Source organism: Pseudoliparis swirei, chromosome 15, assembly GCF_029220125.1.
Source record: "Pseudoliparis swirei isolate HS2019 ecotype Mariana Trench chromosome 15, NWPU_hadal_v1, whole genome shotgun sequence".
NCBI classification, from domain to species: domain Eukaryota; kingdom Metazoa; phylum Chordata; class Actinopteri; order Perciformes; family Liparidae; genus Pseudoliparis; species Pseudoliparis swirei.
Genome location: NC_079402.1, coordinates 7,264,212 through 7,284,015, shown reverse-complemented (window position 1 = coordinate 7,284,015; position 19,804 = coordinate 7,264,212). Strand labels below are relative to the sequence as shown.

The window sequence follows — 19,804 nt, the reverse complement described above, 5'->3', positions numbered from 1 at the left end:
ACTGATGCTTTGTCAATAGCTCTTGGTTTATTTGGGTCCGGGCCTGCCTTTTTAACAGAGATGTTTGTGCGCAGGTTGACTGTGGGAAAAGCACGTACACACGTATAATCAATTTCAAGGTTTTGAATCTGACTTGCGACCTTTTGGCCCGCGTCCCTAAAATTATTCCGCCGATTCATCCCGTCCTCCCACACAATCAATTTGATTTATTGATTATCTGTTTATTTGAAAGTAATGTAGAGTTGATTTCCTACAATTGAATTGGTCCCAAAGTAAATGCTGTTATAAATCAGCTTTTTTTCTAAAAGAGAATTATTTGAATAGTGATGCTGTCACGATAAATAAAACACAGGACTTTTTTGCACTTGTCTCTTTTGCTGTACATTGAAGTTCCACTGCTTCAGTAACTGACAGCTGACAGCTTCTTGTGTTACAGCTTCTTGTGTTCTTGATGAACAGCATACTCTCACAGAACTCTGCATTAACTATTTTGGCATAGAGATGTTTTATTGCAAGCTTAATCTTTTTAGGTCCACCTTCTGTGTCACAGCCATTCCGACATGTATGTCTCACCAACACTAGTATTAAAAAAGGCTAAAGGAAAAGCATAACTCTGAGTGGAATTGATTTCTGTTGGTGGTCTCGATTATTTGTACTAATCACTAACTGGAGGTCAACATTCATCCAACCCTACGTGACTGCTGATATTTATAGTCCACTGTTTGAATATCGATGAATGTAACAAAAACATGATCGATTAAGTTACCCGCCCTTGCTGGCATTTTCCCACATCACATTGATCACCAGCTGAGGGTCAAAGTTCATCGCCCTATCACCGAGTCACAGCACATTGACCGCACACCCGCTCTGCATGTTTGACTCTTTGTCTCTTCGCCGACTGCCACAACATCACAGCTAACAGTGTTAGCACGGGTGTCCATCTTCTGCAGTCTATGTCCCCAATAACGATCGAGCACAACGATGCAATTCAGTTAGCCTTTCGCTGCTGGTATATAATGTAGCAGTTTTGCCCAGCAATTCTAACACGGTTAGCCTCCAGCTATATCTTTCATAGCCTTATAGTTGTGTGTGTGTGCATGTGCGCGTGCGTGAGGGGGAGAATCTAAACCAATAACGAAGGGGGTGGGGGGGTTGATGATTAAATGCCAGGAGTTCCAGATGATGACATTACCGTTGTGTGTCTGGAGAAAGGAGGGCCTCACGAGCCATCACAGGATTATAAATACTCATAGCAAATGATCTGTTTCACATTCCATATTTCATATAGTTTACATTTCAAGTGTCGATACAATTAACTGCATCGATCTCTGACCGAATGAGCAGCTCTTTTATAACTGCAGGGATATACACGTTGGTTTTTTGTTAACATTTACATAACCAGTGGTGCAACTATGTCACAGATAAATGGCCTGACTGTATTTCTTTACTCTATAGAAAATGATTTCTCCCTGCTTTATTTATTTATAGTTTTGTTACGATGGTATTGTTTTTGTTTCTTTATTTGCATGTGTTTATTTTTTCGTTTTTTACTTCTCTTTATACAAAGATTCTGAAAAATGTCAATACGTGTATGTGAGATTCTGAACACAAATAAAATATTTTTAAAAAATAAAAAAAACATTTACTTAACCAAAACCAGGTGTTTATTCTGCCCGTCTCTGTCTGGTTTTTCCGATGACTTATCCTTTTAACGCCATTTGTGTAGAAGACCTTCGGCTTTAGTGGCGGGCAGGCATGTGCGTGCGCGCGTGTATGCGGTATTATTGAGGGATAGGAGATATTTTCGGGAGCCTTAATGGTCAGCCTGTCCCCACAGAGACTGGCTCAAATGTCAGGTCATCTATGAAGCGACCTCCGTCCTGCTTGCTCTCTGCATCTGTCAGAGAGAGAGAGAGGGAGAAATCGGAGTTCACATTGCTGTCGGTGTTAAATATAGACCGTCACAGGTAGTGTAACACATAAGTGCAAATTTGAATGTTCTATTTCACCCCAAACCCTTACGACGATACTCAACACTTCAATGTGACCTGCCTGAAGAAGCAGCTGTAATACTAGGATTAACATTTAAATTTGCCTTGAATTTTTCACAATTAAAGTTTCTGTTATATTGTTACCTGGGTTTTCCTACACTCTTCCCTTTGCTCTCCCTGTGAGAGGAACTCCCAATGTGGGCCAGACCTCTGTACGTGGATCCAAGATTATGCAATGATAGCTGATTTAATCACATAAAATGTACTGTAGCTTTGTTGGTTTGCCTTTCAGATAACCCTCACCCCTGACTCTATTTTCTTCACTCTAATACCAACGTTTCTGTCGTTTGCAGGCAAGGCGCTGACCTTCTTGCTGCTTCAGCCCCCGAGTCCCAGGCTGCCTCCCCACAGCACCATCCGCCGCACTGCCATCGACCTGATTGGCCGAGGCTTCACCGTGTGGGAGCCGTACATGGACGTGTCTGCGGTGCTCATGGGGCTTCTGGAGCTCTGTGCTGACGCCGAGAAGCAGCTGGCCAAGTGAGTCCACCGTTATTGATCAATCACAAAACACCAATCTATTTTACATTCTGAAATAAACAGATAAGTACTGTACCTGAATATATGTATATCAAGTAAACACGAGAACATTTAAATGAAGTAGACTTAGAGCACACCAAGTCCCATTTTATTTGAGAGCAGACATCTCTACAAATCTGAAATCCAAACAATGTTTACCAACAAATAGCTCAACAATTTTTTTAATACAGGTGCATACAAAAACAATGTGAATGGGAGACTATGGGTCAGTGGTTAGCAGGTCCGTCTTTCAATCAGGGGGTTGGAGGTTCAATCCCCGCCCTAGTCGATGTGTCCTTGAGCAAGACACTTAACCCTGAATTGCTCCCTGTAGCTGCGTCTACAGTGTATGAATGTAACAGGATTGTAAATCGCTTTGGATAAAAGCGTCAGCTAAATGACATGTAATGTAATGTAATGTAATCTTATTGAATAGATTAGAGAATAATTAAAGCTGCAAACAGCGATGTGACTCATTCCTCCCGCGCACATTGGAGTTCTGGCTGGATGCCGGCTCACGTGGCCCGAGAATGTCTGCGACCGTTGGATTAAGAGTCTATGAGTTAGATGTTTTTTCCCTAAAGCGATGTTGAAAATTATACTTTGCAAACAGTCCACCACTTGCTGTATCCACTGTATGGCATGAGACAACATGCATCAACATAATACATTGGAAGTGTATCTGATTAATTCCCTTCATCAGGAGTTCAGTAACGTAAAGTGGCAAGAAATACACAATAATTAATGGAAAAATCACACAAAACTCAAAATGGTTAACTTTTGGTACAGTTTAGAGCATTGTTCCAAGAGAGTTATTTGTAATTTAAAGTGTATTACATAAGCCTCCCAATTTTTTTCTTTCTTTGTCAAACCTACTCCAAGGGCTGCTTTGTCGAAATTTGTCGAAGGTTTGTTAATTTTTTTTACAAATATGTAATTGATTTTTTAAGCATTTGTTCATGGGACCTAAATGTTCTGAAAATATTGTATCAATATATACATATAATTTAGAACAGCAATTACTTTTTGTGTTATCATTTCGCATTACACCATACTGTTAATTTTGAACAGACATCAGTGTGTTTACTTTTAATTCATTCATTTAGATTAATGTATATTTCTATTTTTTGAAATTTCCCCACTGTGGGACAAATAAAGGAATATCATATCATATTTCCATCGTGAGTTAGGTCTTACATTTTATTTAGACGTGGTCTTAAAAAGTCTTACTTTACTTACTTTATTCTCAGTTTATATAGTTTTCGAGACATTTTTCGAGAAATTAGCTCTAAAAACATTTTTGGTTTGTATGCATAATAAAGATGCAAATCTATCTTTATATTTTAATTCACATGTTTTGGTTCTGTAAAGATGTAACCCTTTTCTGGAAAAGAATGTAAATGAAATATTAGTGTTTATTAGAGTTTACAATTAATAAAGGAGTATACCTTTATGTCGCTAGTCTAAGTTGTTGAGTGAAGGTGCGTTTACACCATTCACCGTGTTCACGCCATAAGCGTCGAGACGCTCATTTCCTTCATCCACCAGAATAACTAACCACTATTCAATTCAATTCAGTTTATTTGTATAGCCCAATTTCACAAATTACAAATTTGTCTCGGAGTGCTTTACAATCTGTACACATAGACATCCCTGCCCCAAAACCTCACATCGGACCAGGAAAAACTCCCAAATAACCCTTCAGGGGGAATAAAAGGGAAGAAACCTGGAGGAGAGCAACAGAGGAGGATCCCTCTCCTAGGATGGACAGATGCAATAGATGTAATGTGTACAGAAGGACAGATTTAGAGTTAAAATACATTCAATGAATATGACAGAGTGTATGAATAGTTCATAGTAGGCATATTCCACGATGGAGACCTCCACGATCCATCAGGCAGATGGCGGTGGGGAGGAGGAGTGGCGGAGTCTCAACAGGACAGTGGCGTAGTCATGAGCAGGAATTCCACGACCCAGACGATCCATCAGGCAGATAGGATCTATGCCGTCTCATAGGGTCCGATGACCCCATGAGACGTAAAGTCAAAAGGACTTCCGGGAGAAAGCAGAGTTAGTGACATGTGATTGAGAGATGAAAATTCATCCTTAAGGAGAGAGAAAAGAGGAGATAGGTACTCAGTGCATCCTAAACGTCCCCGGCAGCTATAAGCCTATAGCAGCATATCAAGGGGCTGGACCAGGGCAAACCTGATTCAGCCCTAACTATAAGCTCTGTCAAAGAGGAAGGTCTTAAGTCTACTCTTAAACGAGGTGACTGTGTCTGCCTCCCGGACTGAAATTGGAAGCTGGTTCCATAAAAGAGGAGCTTGATAACTAAAGGCTCTGGCTCCCATTCTACTTTTTAAGACTCTAGGAACTACAAGTAGTCCCGCATTTAGTGAGCGTAGCTCTCTAGTGGGGCAATATGGTACGACAAGCTCCTTAAGATATGATGGAGCATCACCAATCAAGGCTTTGTAGGTTAAGAGAAGAATTTTAAAAGTGATTCTTGATTTTACTGGGAGCCAGTGCAGAGCAGCTAGTGCAGGAGTGATGTGATCTCTTTTCTTAGTTTTAGTGAGAACACGAGCTGCAGCATTCTGGATCAACTGGAGGGACCTAAGAGATTTATTAGAGCAGCCTGCTAATAAGGAGTTGCAGTAATCCAGTCTCAAGTAACGAACGCGTGAACCAATTTTTCTGCATCTTTTGAGACAAGATGTGCCTGATTTTTGAAATATTACGTAGATGAAAGAATGCAGTCCTTGAGATTTGCTTTACGTGGGAGTTAAAGGACAAGTCCCGATCAAAGATAACGCCAAGATTCTTTACAGTGGTGTTGGATGCCAGGGCAATGCCGTCTACAGAATCCACATCACCAGATAATTGATCTCTGAGGTGCTCAGGGCCGATTAAAATTACTTCGGTTTTGTCTGAGTTTAACATCAAGAAGTTGCAGGTCATCCATGTTTTTATGTCTTTAAGACATGCTTGAATTTTACAGAGTTGGTTGCTCTCCTCTGGTTTTATCGATAAATATAGTTGAGTGTCATCTGCATAACAATGAAAGTTTATGGAGTGTTTCCTGATAATATTGCCCAAAGGAAGCATGTATAAGGTAAATAAAATTGGTCCAAGCACAGAACCTTGTGGAACTCCGTGATTAACGTTGGTGGTTATCGAGGCGTCATCGTTTACAAATACAAACTGAGATCGATCTGATAAATAGGATTTAAACCAAATTAGTGCCGTGCCTGAAATGCCAATCGACTGCTCCAGTCTCTGTAACAGGATGTCATGGTCAATGGTGTCGAATGCAGCACTAAGGTCTAACAAGACCAGGACAGAGAGGAGTCCTTTATCTGCTGCCATTAAGAGGTCATTTGTAATTTTCACCAGTGCCGTCTCGGTGCTGTGGTGTTTTCTAAATCCTGATTGAAATTTCTCAAATAAACTATTATGATGTAGAAAGTCGCACAACTGATTTGCGACCACTTTCTCAAGGATCTTGGAGAGGAAGGGGCGGTTAGAGATCGGTCTGTAGTTAGCCAATACCTCTGGATCCAGAGTGGGCTTCTTCAGGAGAGGTTTAATAACAGCCACCTTGAAGGAGTGTGGTACGTGGCCTGTTAGCAGAGACACATTGATAATATCTAATAGAGAGCCGCCAATTAAAGGCAAAACGTCTTTAAGCAGCCTCGTCGGGATGGGGTCCAAGAGACAGGTAGACGTGTTCAAGTAGAAACCGTTGAAAATAATTGGTCACGGTTGATAGGAGAAAATCCTCCAAATATACACCAGGGCATACAGCGGTTTCCAAGGCCATTCCACTTGAGAACAGATTGGCACTGGTTATGGGCAAGAGATTATTAATCTTGTCCCTAATAGTTAAAATCTTTTCATTAAAGAAGTTCATAAAGTCATTACCACTAAGGTTTATAGGAATGCTCGGCTCCACAGAGCTGTGACTCTCTGTCAGCCTGGCTACAGTGCTGAAGAGAAACCTGGGGTTGTTTTAATTTTTTTCTATTATTGATGAGTAATAGGCTGCTCTGGCATTACGGAGGGCCTTCTTATATGTTTTAAGACTATCTCGCCAAACTAAGCGGGATTCTTCGAGATTAGTTGAACGCCATATGCGTTCAAGCTTTCGTGACGTTTGCTTCAGTTTGCGGGTCTGAGGGTTATACCAGGGAGCAAACCTCCTCTTCCTCACTGTCTTCTTCTTCAGAGGGCTATCGAGTCCAGTGTCATTCTCAGAGAGCCTATGGCACTGTCAACAAGATGATCAATCTGGGACGGACTAAAGTTAGACCAGGAGTCCTCTGTTATATTGAGACGTGGTATCGAATCAAATACAGAAGGAATCGCTTCTTTAAATTTAGCTACAGCACTATCAGTTAGACATCTAGTGTAGAAACTTTTGACTAACGGAGTACACTCCGGTAGTATAAATTCAAAAGTTATGAGGTTGTGGTCTGACAGAAGAGGATTCTGTGGGAAGACGTTCAAATGCTCAATGTCAACGCCATAAGTAAGAACAAGATCAAGCGTGTGGCCAAAGCTGTGAGTGGGTTTCTGTACTCTCTGACAGAAGCCAATCGAGTCCAACAAGGAGATGAATGCAGCACTAAGGCAATCATTATCAACATCCACATGGATATTAAAATCTCCAACAATAATAACTTTATCGGTTTTAAGAACCAAACTTGATATAAATTCTGAGAATTCAGATATAAACTCTGAATATGGACCTGGTGGCGGGTACAGAATCACAAATCGAATTGGCTGTAGTGTTTTCCAGGTTGGATGTGAAAGACTAAGAACAAGGCTTTCAAATGAGGTGTAGTGTAATTTTGGTTGAGGATTAATTAATAGGCTCGATTCAAAGATGGCTGCTACTCCACCTCCTCGACCGGTGCCTCGAGGAATGTGAGTATTAATATGACTTGGAGGAGTCGATTCATTCAGGCAGACATATTCTTCATGGCTCAGCCAGGTTTCAGTTAGGCAACATAAATCAATGTGATTATCTGATATTAAATCATTCAGTAACACAGCTTTAGATGACAGAGATCGAATATTTAGGAGACCACATTTAATAGACCTATTTTGTTGCACTGCTGAAATAATTGTGTTAACTTGTATAAGGTTATTGTGTACGACTCCTCTTCTGCTTACTTTTGATTTATTTAATTGAAGTGGCCGTGGGACAGACACAGTCTCTACTCTAAAGTCAAGGGTGGGTAACTGCTCGAATGGAAGAGCAGAGAAGGGTGTTAAACTACAACTCTGCTCCCGGTTCCTGATCTGAACCCTGGGTTGTCATAGATTAAGTCCGGTGATCAACTTGGTCATATTCGCAGAAATGAGACGCGCTCCGTCCAACGTGGGATGAATGCCGTCTCTCCTCATCAGATCAGGTTTTCCCCAGAAAGTCTTCCAGTTGTCTACGTAGCCCACATTATTCGCTGGGCACCACCTCGACAGCCAGCGGTTGAAAGACGACATTCGGCTATACAATTCGTCTGTCTGCAAATTTGGGAGAGGGCCAGAGAAAATTACGGTGTCCGACAACGTCTTGGCATAAGCACACCGATTCCACATTCATTTTAGTGAGTTCCGAGCGGCGGGCTCGGGCGTCATTACCACCGGCGTGTATTACAATCTGACTGTATCTCCGCTTATCCTTAGCCAGCAGCTTCAAACAAGACTCCACGTCGCCCGCTCTGGCCCCCGGGAGGCACACGACTCTGGTCCGTGGCTTCGCTATTTTCACGTTCCTGACTATAGAGCTCCCGATAACCAGGGTGTGTTCCTCAGCGGGTGTGTCGCTGAGCAGGAAAACTGGTTCAAACGTGAAGTGGTTGGTGCACAGCGGGCTTCTGTGTAGACTTACGACTCCTGCGAACAGTTACCCAACCATCCGGCTGCACGGTTACCGCCGGGGCACAGCTAACAGCTGACTGTAGCTCCGCGCCGACTACGGGAGAGGCGGGCTAACTAGCATAGCTGTCTGAGCTCGATAGCGGAGCCGTGCATCTAACCCACTTAGACCTGCCTCCAACCTAGCAAATAAACTACACTTGTTGCATGTATCGTTATCATTAAGGGAGGCAGGGGGATAACTATACATGAGACACACTGAGCAAGAGGGAGCGGGAGGGAGAGAAGAAGAAGTCATGCTCGCTGTTGAGCTGGCAACCAAAGCTTACCGGAAGAGTGAGATGATGCGTTCAGGAGCAGCTGGGAAAATCAGACTCCTGATGTCTCCTTTCTAGTTCTGCTTTATATTTGTTGTGGACATCCCACACACTAACGCCCTCGTGTTTGGGTTCATGACATCACCCGTAGGCTCACTCAGCTCGGTCACTTTCACCGATGAAGTTACTGTTGCGTCTGAAAGACTTCCGCTTCCAGCGCTACGAGAGCGGAACTCAAGAGCTGATTGGCCCGAGTTGCGAGATTACTGCCTCAAAGTTGAAATATTTCAACTCGGGGCGAAAATTGCGCCGCTGTAAACGTGTCGCCCACATCGCGTCGCCCCAAACGCGCCGTCCGGGAAAATATCGCGTCTATCGCAGCCACACGCGTCTGTACGTTGACTTTTCATGGGATTCGGTCGCGCGAAAAAATAGTTTTGCTTTTGGTGTGAACGCACCTTCAGGCTTCCTCTTCACATAATGGGCGTTTTACCCCAAATACCCACAAGAAGCAGCAAAAAGCCTATTCCACACCAATGAACATGGTTTGGGAGATGTGGTCAACACAGGTTGTCTAATCTTCAGCAAGAACTGGAGGTCCGATTTCAATTTGTCAAACGTTAGCCTCAAGGGCTAAAATGATTTGCGATGCTTAATAACAACACTGTCGGCTGCACCAACTTGGCTTACTCATTGGCTTTTGTCTTCCTTTTAGAAAAGTTCTTGATAAAATCATCCAGATTTTAAACCAAGATGATGCGGAAGTGTCTTAAAACCTGCATCTCTCTCCTGAGCAGCAGTGACCGACTCTTCCAATTTCTAAAATAAGTCTGATTATATAACACTCTATGGAGGGGTTGCCGTTGACCCAAATTAATCGGTAGAGTGGACCCACATTATACATGCATATGCTGTTTTATACGACGTATATATAAAACACTCAAGTCTGTATACTCGCGTACTAAGTTGGTTCCCACCCATCTGCAACTCATTGAGCAGATCAGTCAGTCAACAGCCGGTCAGTCTCACACGCACACACACACACACACACACACAGGCTTGGCTTCCTGCAGCAGTGACTTTCGTCACGTGATCAAGACTATTCACTCCTCCCTCGCACACAAAAATAATCCATTCTTTTAATCCTTGCTGTGCGTATATGTGTGACTCCGTATTGACAGGCTAATGTCAGCGAGACACTAGCTGTGAATGCAGTCATGTTGCCATGACACGTGTGTCTGTGTTTCTTGTTCACTCAGCATACTGTAAATTCAGTCGCGAAACAATTTTTCTGGCAAATTCAAATATATCCTATTGAGTAAAAATGTTGCTTTATGTTGCCGCTAAGCACCAAACGAACACCTCTGGGTATTATGCCGTCCAGTACAGCACTTTGACTGACCTCACTGCAAAACCATTTAATTGAATTGATACATGTCTGTGTGTTCTCCTGTGACTATGCTAATAATCTCGATTATTTCCTTACATGTTATAAACATTAGCCATTAACCCCAATGATACAATTAGAGCATGACTGTGGCTCAGTGGTGAGCAGGGTCGTTCTTCAATCAGAGGATTGGCGGTTCGATCCCCGGCTCCGCTAGACTATGTCCTTGGGCAAGACACTTAACCCCAAAATTGCTCCCATAGCTGTGCCTATGGTGTGTAAATGTGTGTGAATGTTAGTTAGTCATGATGGCAGGTGGAACCTTAGCTCCTCCCATCAGTGTATAAATGGGTGTGCATGGATGAATGATGTCATGTAGTGTTAAAGCACTTTGAGTGGTCGGATTACTAGAAAAGCGCTGTACAAGTACAGGTCCATTTACCATTTATCATTTACAATTAGCTGCCGGCCCTCCCGCTGCCCTATATCAACACCGTGACTGATCCCAATTACTGCCGGCCCTCGAAATGAAATTAAACATTTCAATATCGCTGATATATTGCCAATATATTATTGGTATTAATTACAGGCGCTGTGGCTGTGATCCGTAATCAGAGGAGATGAATTGGGCTGCTCGGCCGGCTGTCCAGCCATCACTCCCTCCCTCTCTCCCCAGAGTCATTTCTTAACAAGGTGGCCTTGCTTGCCCCCCCCCCCTACCCCCTACCCCCTCCCTCTCTCTCTCTCTCATATATACACACACACACACACACACACACATGCACACTCAGAGGGGAGTGTGTGACCAGCTGTTAGGGTGTGTGGCTAATTCCTGTTGCATTGTGGGAGTCCATTATGCCGTTGTCTGGTGAATGGCTTCCATTGACTCGGCCCTGACATTATAAACTGCCCGTTAATCTCTTCAATCCATACATTAGTACGGCTCGATCTTTTTGCCGCTCTCCGTTTAATCTCATTTTCTTCCTCTCTCCGTGCAATTGTATATTTAAATGTGTCTCCCCCTCTTTACATCATCATATAATCTCTGAAAGGATAAACTCATGCTATTGTATATATACTTTTTTCCTTCCGTCAACAAATCCCATGAAACGACCAAAACTAACAATGAATATTTCTACTCATTATAATAGTAAGTATTGTGTGTGTACCGAAGCCTGATATACAGTATCTCCCTTCTCTGTGCTGTAAAGCTCCTAAACTAATAAAAAACATTAATGATATTCTTTAACATGAACACACTATTTTCTGATTGACAATGTTTATTTTGATTCAACTCAATCCCACACACACTGTCCTGCTGCCCCCACCAGAGCACCAAATGTGTATTAATCCGCTGATAAAACTAATCCCAAAAAAATAATAGGCTTGAACTTGACTTTGAACACCAGCTAAAATGTGATCTGTAACTACACCGGGAGTTCAATCGTTTCAGTAGGAGTGACTTCCCAAACCCATTATCCATCCATACCGCTTATCCTTATTAGGGTCGCGGGGCGCTGGAGCCGATCCCAGCTGGCATTGGGCGAAGGCAGGGTACACCCTGGACAGGTCGCCAGTCCATCTCAGGGCACACATAGAGACAGACAGCCATTCATGCTCACATTCACAGCTATGGGCAATTTAGAGCTCAATTAACCTAAACTGCTTGTCTTTGGACTGTGGGAGGAAGCCGGAGAACCCGGAGGGAACCCACGCTGCCACAGGGACATGCAAACTTCACACAGAAGGATCGCCCAGACCAGGAATTGAGGCGACAGTGCTAGCCACTACACCACCGTGCAGCCCGACAATTCAAACCAAAGACTATAAATCAGAAATAAAAGATACCACCCTGAGGCACACCTGATCAGTTATATTGTGGATGTTAAAAGGTTTATTTCAAGGAAACAAAACTACATTCTAAAAAGTATTTTTACTTTTTCTATTTTCTCTTCTCTTTTTCTTCTCCTTTTTCTTCTTGAGAATGAAATGGCACTGTTTCTGAAAACACAAGTGTAGGAATTGGAAAAGAACTAGACTTGTAAAGCAATGACTATTTATATTATTATTATTTTTATTTCAATAATGTACCTTTTTACTGTGTATATAAAAAATGAAACTATATTTTTGGAATATATTTTTAAGATATATGTCATCAGTATGAACCAATGGGAATATATAAACCATGACATATTCAAACAGTTCTGTTGTTATCTGAAGCCCCAGAGGCAATTATGTCCCCTGTCTTCTAATACCAAACCTACACCTCCATCCTCCATCGCCTGCTCTTGTTCCTAAGATATAATGTTTTAATGAAACCATTGTCTCTCTCTCTCTTTATCTCTCTATCTCTCTATATATATATATATATATATAATTCCACAGTGTTACCATGGGTTTGCCTCTCAACCCGCCAGCTGACTCTGCTCGCTCAGCTCGCCATGCCCTCTCTCTCATCGCCACCGCTCGACCACCGGCCTTCATCACCACCATTGCAAGAGAGGTGAGACTGAATTGTTAAGACGACCGAACAGCAGCTTAAAAAATGTCTTCAGCCACAGTTCTTAATAGTGTTGCCTCATTTATTTAGTTTTTTCATGCTGATTGGGTTGGAAAGATAGTAACAAATAGAGGGGATTTTATTTTGACAAGAATACAACTTCAGAAGATACCCACTTTGACGCCTTATTGACTTCAGATAAACCGTGGAACGTCTGAATGACTGAACTTCTTTTCCATCAATTAAGAAATATAAACAGCAGAAATAGTTTAGTTTTAAGATACTTAAAAGTCTAAACATTACATATATTAAGAACTTTGTTAAAAAAAAAAAACTTCTGTAGAAAAACATTTTTTATTTATAAGGAATTGAAAATTTATAATATTTACGTTATTACGAAGCCGGGAGACGTTAGTACTATTCTGAGACTATAAGACTTTACTGGGAAAACAACTCTCTGAGATTAAAGTTGTAAATTCATGAGAAAAGACAAAATAAAACAATTGAATTGTCTTTGAGATATAAACTTACAAATGTACGTGAAAATAGCAGCTTCAATTACTGACTTTATAGTCACAGAGAATGTTTTTCTCAGAAATGTTCAACGTCTCAGAATTTCTCCCCAAATAACACTCCCCTCCCCCCAAGCTCTGTCAAAAAAAAATGTTTTTAACCTGCAATGGCCATGAACAATTTCAAACAACATACCTGGCCCAAGCATGCATCCCCAGTGGAAGAGCTGAATTACTCGTTATACAGGACTGTCTCAGAAAATTAGAATATTGTGATGAAGTTCTTTATTTTCTGTAATGCAATTAAAAAAACAAAAATGTCATGCATTCTGGATTCATTACAAATCAACTGAAATATTGCAAGCCTTTTATTCTGATTTATTGCTGATTATGGCTTACAGCTTAAGAAAACTCAAATATCCTATCTCTAAATATTAGAATATCATGAAAAAGTATACTAGTAGGGTATTAAACAAATCACTTGAATTGTCTAATTCACTCGAAACACCTGCAAGGGTTTCCTGAGCCTTGACAAACACTCAGCTGTTATAAATCTTTTTTTTTACTTGGTCTGAGGAAATATTAAAATTTTATGAGATAGGATTTTAGAGTTTTCTTAAGCTGTAAGCCATAATCAGCAATATTAAAAGAATAAAAGGCTTGCAATATTTCAGTTGATTTGTAATGAATCCAGAATGCATGACATTTTTGTTTTTTTAATTGCATTACAGAAAATAAAGAACTTTATCACAATATTCTAATTTTCTGAGACAGTCCTGTATAGTCTCAAATGCAGTGTGTTTCCCAAATCAACATCATGTCTTTCATATAGTCCTCCTCCAGTCAGTAATAGATATATATCCATATGCCTTTTTTTTGTTTTCCAGGTTCATCGGTACAACGCAGCTCAGGCAAACTCTCAGTCGCAGCAAAACGTTCACACCACAACTCTGGCCAGAGCCAAGACTGAGATACTTCGAGTGATTGACATCCTGATTGAGAAGATGCCCGGAGATGTTGTGGACCTACTGGTCGAGGTAAACGTTATTATACATCACTTGGAGATTGCATTCTCCACACTAAAAGGAAAGACGAACCATTTTGAGTTTAAGGGAAATTGTTAAAAAAATAATCTAATGTAGAATGTTGAATTATTTTCGTCCCCTTTTTCCTCCTCATCTCCTTCCCCTCTTTTCTCCTACATGTCATCATCTTTTTTTCTACCTCCTCTTTTTTAGGTGATGGATATCATCATGTACTGTATTGAAGGTTCTCTTGTGAAGAAGAAAGGACTGCAGGAGTGTTTCCCTGCTATTTGCAGGTAAGTGTTTGTGTATGTGTGTATGAATGTGTTTACTGATGCCCCACATGCTTCCTTACAAGGTCAGGAGGGGGTGGGGGGTTGACATGTGGCTGATACAGCTCAATCTGTATATTGATGTTTCTTTTTTCCCTCTTCTCGGCCGATGAACACATAGCTAGGCAAACCCATTAGGTGGAATACCAATGTGGAATATAGTCCTGGTGCTGCCCACTGTCACGTTGTGCAGGTCTGATGAGTGTAACAAAGCTAAATTGACATTTTCAAGAAACTAAACGTAACAATGTCTTAAGTGATCACTCTTTAGCAGCAGCACTAGTTTGTCGAGACAGTTGAGCGGCTGGCAACAAGCCAGTCTTGCGCTAAGGAATCAGGACATGTGGTTTGTGACCAGCTCAAGCTCTTTGCTGCACACCAACATGGCAGTGTTAGATCAAATTAAATTCCAAGATAGCCCAATTCAGAGCCCGAAGTGAAGGCCTGACCCACTGGGCCGTCTGCTTGGAATACAGTCAGAAAGGCACATCAGCCAAAGGGTGCTCAGGACAGTCAGATGCACTCTTTCCAATTCCACCATCCGACAAGCACTTCTGTTGGCTTAAATGGTGCCCCTAGTAAGAATTGCACTGGTAAAGCGAGGCAGTATCTGGGATTGAATTCAATTAGGCCAAATGCGTTGACTTGTTGTCTTTACTTTGGTTTGTCTAAGAATCACCATAAAAAAAAATTCAAGGGGAAAGTTTGTAAATTGTCCATGAAATATGGAATTTTGCAACCAATTCAAAATCATCTGTGTCTTAACCTTGTGAGAATTAACGATAGGGGTTTGTATGTGTATGAACATTTTAAGATGATGTCGGAGTAGCTCAGTGCAATCATATTATCCACCAGTGGCTAACAGACATGCTGTAGTTCAGTTGTATCTCCTGGCTTAGTTTCATCAGAACAAATGTTAACACAGCTAGATTTTTCATTCTTTATCTTTTGAAATCCTCCTGCCTTTGCTAAACTGCGAGATGATGCCCACTTAAATGGTGAAGTGTTAATGTATGTTTGTTTACCACTGTTTCAGGTTCTACATGGTTGCTTACTGTGACCGTAGTCACCGCATCGCCGTTGGAGCTCGCCAAGGTTCAGTGGCCCTGTATGATGTTCGTACTGGAAAATGCCAGGTACTTTAAAAGCTATACAACCCTCCTCACAGTAGCTTTGTTTGAGCGTAACAGGGATGTAAAGCTCAAGTAGTTGATTCGTTTCTGATTGACACCGAAGTGAAGCTTTTGCCGGCTTGCCATTTTTATCCATTCATCCCTCCATTATCATCATCCATCAACCCTTTTTTATCTTTGTTCTTTTTATACATTCATCTCCGTCCATATTTTGGCTAATTATTCATTCAATTCAATTCAGTTTATTTTGAATAGCCCAAAATCACAAATGACAAATTTGCCTCAGAGGTCTTAACAATCTGTACACATGCAACATCTCTGTCCAAGGACCTCATATTGCGTCAGCAAAAACTCCCTATAAAACCAGAAAAAAACTTTCACAGGAAAAAAGGGAACAAACCTTCAGGAGAGCAACAGAGGAGGATCACTCTCCCCTGATGGACAGAAGCAATATATGTCAAGTGTACAGAATGAACGGCAGCCCGAGGAGACCCTATTGAAATTGTTAGGGTTATTATTATTTATTATACCAAAATTTGGCAAGCTTGTCAGGATTGGTGAAAATAGACGTATGATATAGACGTCACATTTGGGTTTTAAAATTGTTCACATAGGTCCATCTCCATCCTTTCTACAAAAAAGCCTCTCAGACCCCTAAGCTCCGCCTTCTTAAATTTTATGAATATCACATAATTGGCCACTTCTCCTACACGCTAGGTCCGATTCCTACCAAACTTTCTGACAATCATGACTGAAGCTATATTACCTACTATATGTAAAACATTGTTTGATATCTCATTGTGTTAAGATTACATGCAGGAACAATCTTGTGTGATTTGAACAATAGGGGGCGCTGCAATAATTCGCTAAAGTTGGGCATTTTTGACGTCTTTTCTTGAATTTGTCTATTTTTGCCGTTATACAAACCCCCGCTCAAAACTACTCCGATCGACTTCAATTCAAGGATGGTCTAAAGGCCTTAAAGATGAATAGTGATGAGAATGGTGACTTTTCACTTCACTTTACTTGACGTCAAATGCCCAATAAACGCCCACTTTTTGTAATGTTAGAGACTGTTGCCCCGTGCCCCCCAATTTTTGACATTGTGGTTAAACTGTGTAAAACATTACAATAAACATGAGCAAATATAATGTTATACATCAAATTAAAGGACACAACTTGGACTATAAGAATCAGTAAGCCATTTCAACACAACTCAAACACCAACTAAAATAATCATTAAAATATCATAATCATAATTTTGTCAGGAGTCGGCCCACTCAGCATTTTTCCGGATCTAGCGACACGTAGCTCGGTGCAATTGGAAAAAGCAAGAAGGCTCCACACATGTCCTAAATATCTGTGCAGAATCCTTCTGAATCAAAGCATCACAGAGATATGAGCCAAACAACACAGCCACATGAATCGGTTCATCGCTTTAAAGTCAGCAAATGCTGCTTACCTTTGGTGATTAGAAGAAGAAAAAACTGTTTTTGCTGATGAATTAAAACAGATTTTCACACTTCACAAATGGCGACGCTTTTCTGTATCCTATTGGCTCACAGTGCGGTCAATCTTGCCGATCTTGGAACCAATCAATTCTATTGTCTCTAACGATTCCATAGGCGTGTCGTTTTTTTTAACCTGCCCTTCCCCGGCTGAGATATCTGCCTGCGTAAAGCTCAGGAGAGAGGGAGAGGAAAATTATTATCACGCACAAGGACGCATGCGCACAGCACCACTTTGTTTTATCGTTCTTTTATCTTTGGTTTACTGTTGTAAAGCCAAACGCTGCTGTATTTTGATGTATTGAACACCATAAGTAATATACAAGTGAAATATATGGCTTGGTACGACTCAAATGGCACAGATGGTGCTCAATGCACATTTTAGAGACCTCGTCTAAATTCTCTTTACTACAAACTCTCCAACAATTTTTCTGCTTCACTTTTTCAAAGTCAAACTTAGCAGAGGGACTGTTCACATACTGTGCTATTATCTGGGTGGGGTTTAGATCTTTCATGTGCATCCTTCCTTTCTAGACGAACGCGAACCTGAAGCTTATATTTTTGCTGTGTTTCATTTTTATTTACTCTTAACCAGTAACATATATACTAATATTTACACATCTGAACAAATGCTCACATAGGTTGCCTTTATTATAAAACCAACATTATTCAAATAGCATTTGTGTTTGCAGAGATAGATTTTGTTTGAGTATGTTATTTCGTGCGTGCGTGCGTGCGTGCGTGCGTGCGTCCGTCCGTCCGTCCGTCCGTCCAGCTTCTAGCTCTGCTTCTTTAACAGACTTTACTGAGTACTAATTGAACACAAAGAAACAATCTGACTTTCCCCCCATACCATGTACCAGTACAAATACTTAAACTTGAGTTCTTGCCAATATTGAGTACTGATATGAGTGCTGAATAATACCATTACAGTTCAAAAAATGACTGTTATGTTTTATTTTCATCAGATGTTTCACACTTTCTGACCCTAAATATAAAAAAATACAACATAATACTGCATAATTTTCGCTTGTCGACTCCAGGGAAGTGAAGAACAGTTTTGTTGTAAGCATCAAAAGGGAATTGAAGTTAATGAGCCTGGAACGGAAGACGGGCTCAACTAAATCCACAGAGCCTAGATGGCTTGTTTATTCAAAGTGTGTTATATTAAATGTATCTTGTGTCGTAATTTGACAACTGCAATACTGCACATCCTTTAGTCCCCAGCAATCTAACAGCCAAGTGTGAAGTAGTACATACATAAAGACAGAGATTCCTTGCTTTATAGTTGGATTCCTACTGAATCCAGCAATCTTTTTGTTGACTTCATCTAGACCACAGTTTCAGCTAACAAACCAAGTTTGCTGCAACTGTAGTGCTATCTCTACCCAATTGCATAGCATTGCTTATTCAAACACACACTTGTTTAGCTGCAATTTACTTTCCAAACCAACACATTTTTTGGTTTCCACAGGGAAAAATAGCCAGCTTCGAGGGGGTCCAGGGGCCGGTTCTGGTCTGCTACCTGGTTTAACAAGGCCATAATTAGCTACAGCAGGACTCTGTCTTTGTAATAACAGCCCCACAAAAGAAAAGCAGCATGGTGGACAAGAATATCTACAGCGTCCAGGTTGAAATCGGCACTGGAGCTATCAATAGGAACTTCATATGAAATATGTCATTGAGTTTGTCTTCCTGGTTGGGAAGTATTGCACAGGAGAATCAGGCTTCTCGAACATTTTAGCCAATGCAGTCTGGAATTAGCTACTTTAAAAAAAAACTCTTCCCGGCTGCAACTGTAGTACTATATCTATACCCATTTATTAGCATTGTTAGCTTTTACCTTTTGAGGCCGGCATATCTGGTTCGCCACAACTCTAGTACTATTTGCAGCCAGTTATTAGCATGGTTAGTAAGCACTCTTAGTATTGTTAGCATTCCCTTATTGAAACAACTTTACTTTGGTAGCTCTCTTTGTTAACCGTGTGACATGTCACAGGACTCGATCATTAACATGTGTCATTGAGGTCCTGGCATAGCCTTCGGGGAATATGAGGCTGACTAGTGGCTAAACAGGGGTTTTAATGCACGCTTGTCTGTAAGCTCGGGAAGCCCCAGCCTTCCTACTACAGTGTACACCGCGAGCACCTGCTCCAGCCTTGGCCCATGTGACCCATACGACATGGCGCAGCTCGATGCAACAAACAAATCGATAGAAAGCAATCGAATATGCAATGTGCAGTTTGGTAGCTTTCAGCCAAAAAAAGCCTTTATTATAGCGCTCCCTTATGGTGGGAGCAGAAACATTTCATACACACAACTGTGAATGATGCAACCTTCAGTGAAAACAACCTTTTATTGGTTCAAGTTGGTGTCATTCTCAGAGGAGGCAGGGTTTAAAAGCTGTCAGTGTTACTCACAGGGGATGGAAATATGATGGGATGAGCCTTCTGTATGACAACTACAGACACACAGACACACACACACACACACACAGTTCAGTCCCTCAGGCATCAGGTGTACAGAGTGCTGTAAATGGTTTCAGTGTGCTTCACTGCTCTTTGATAGGCTGATTGATTTGGTAGACAGTCCACCGTGACACACAAACGCACGCACACACTGATCAAAATATAT

The 19,804-nt window shown here is 41.2% G+C and overlaps 1 protein-coding gene across 2 annotated transcripts in view; it reads left to right on the top strand.

Moving 5' to 3' along the window:
- Positions 1–19,804, top strand: part of LOC130205375 (WD repeat-containing protein 7) — a 165,844-nt gene that overhangs the window by 131,200 nt on the left and 14,840 nt on the right. For both annotated transcript variants that reach the window (XM_056432705.1, XM_056432704.1), the window contains exons 25-29: positions 2,345–2,531; positions 12,546–12,663; positions 14,060–14,209; positions 14,411–14,493; positions 15,566–15,665. In XM_056432705.1, the coding sequence (XP_056288680.1) occupies positions 2,345–2,531; positions 12,546–12,663; positions 14,060–14,209; positions 14,411–14,493; positions 15,566–15,665 (638 nt within the window). The remainder of the gene's footprint in view (positions 1–2,344; positions 2,532–12,545; positions 12,664–14,059; positions 14,210–14,410; positions 14,494–15,565; positions 15,666–19,804) is intronic.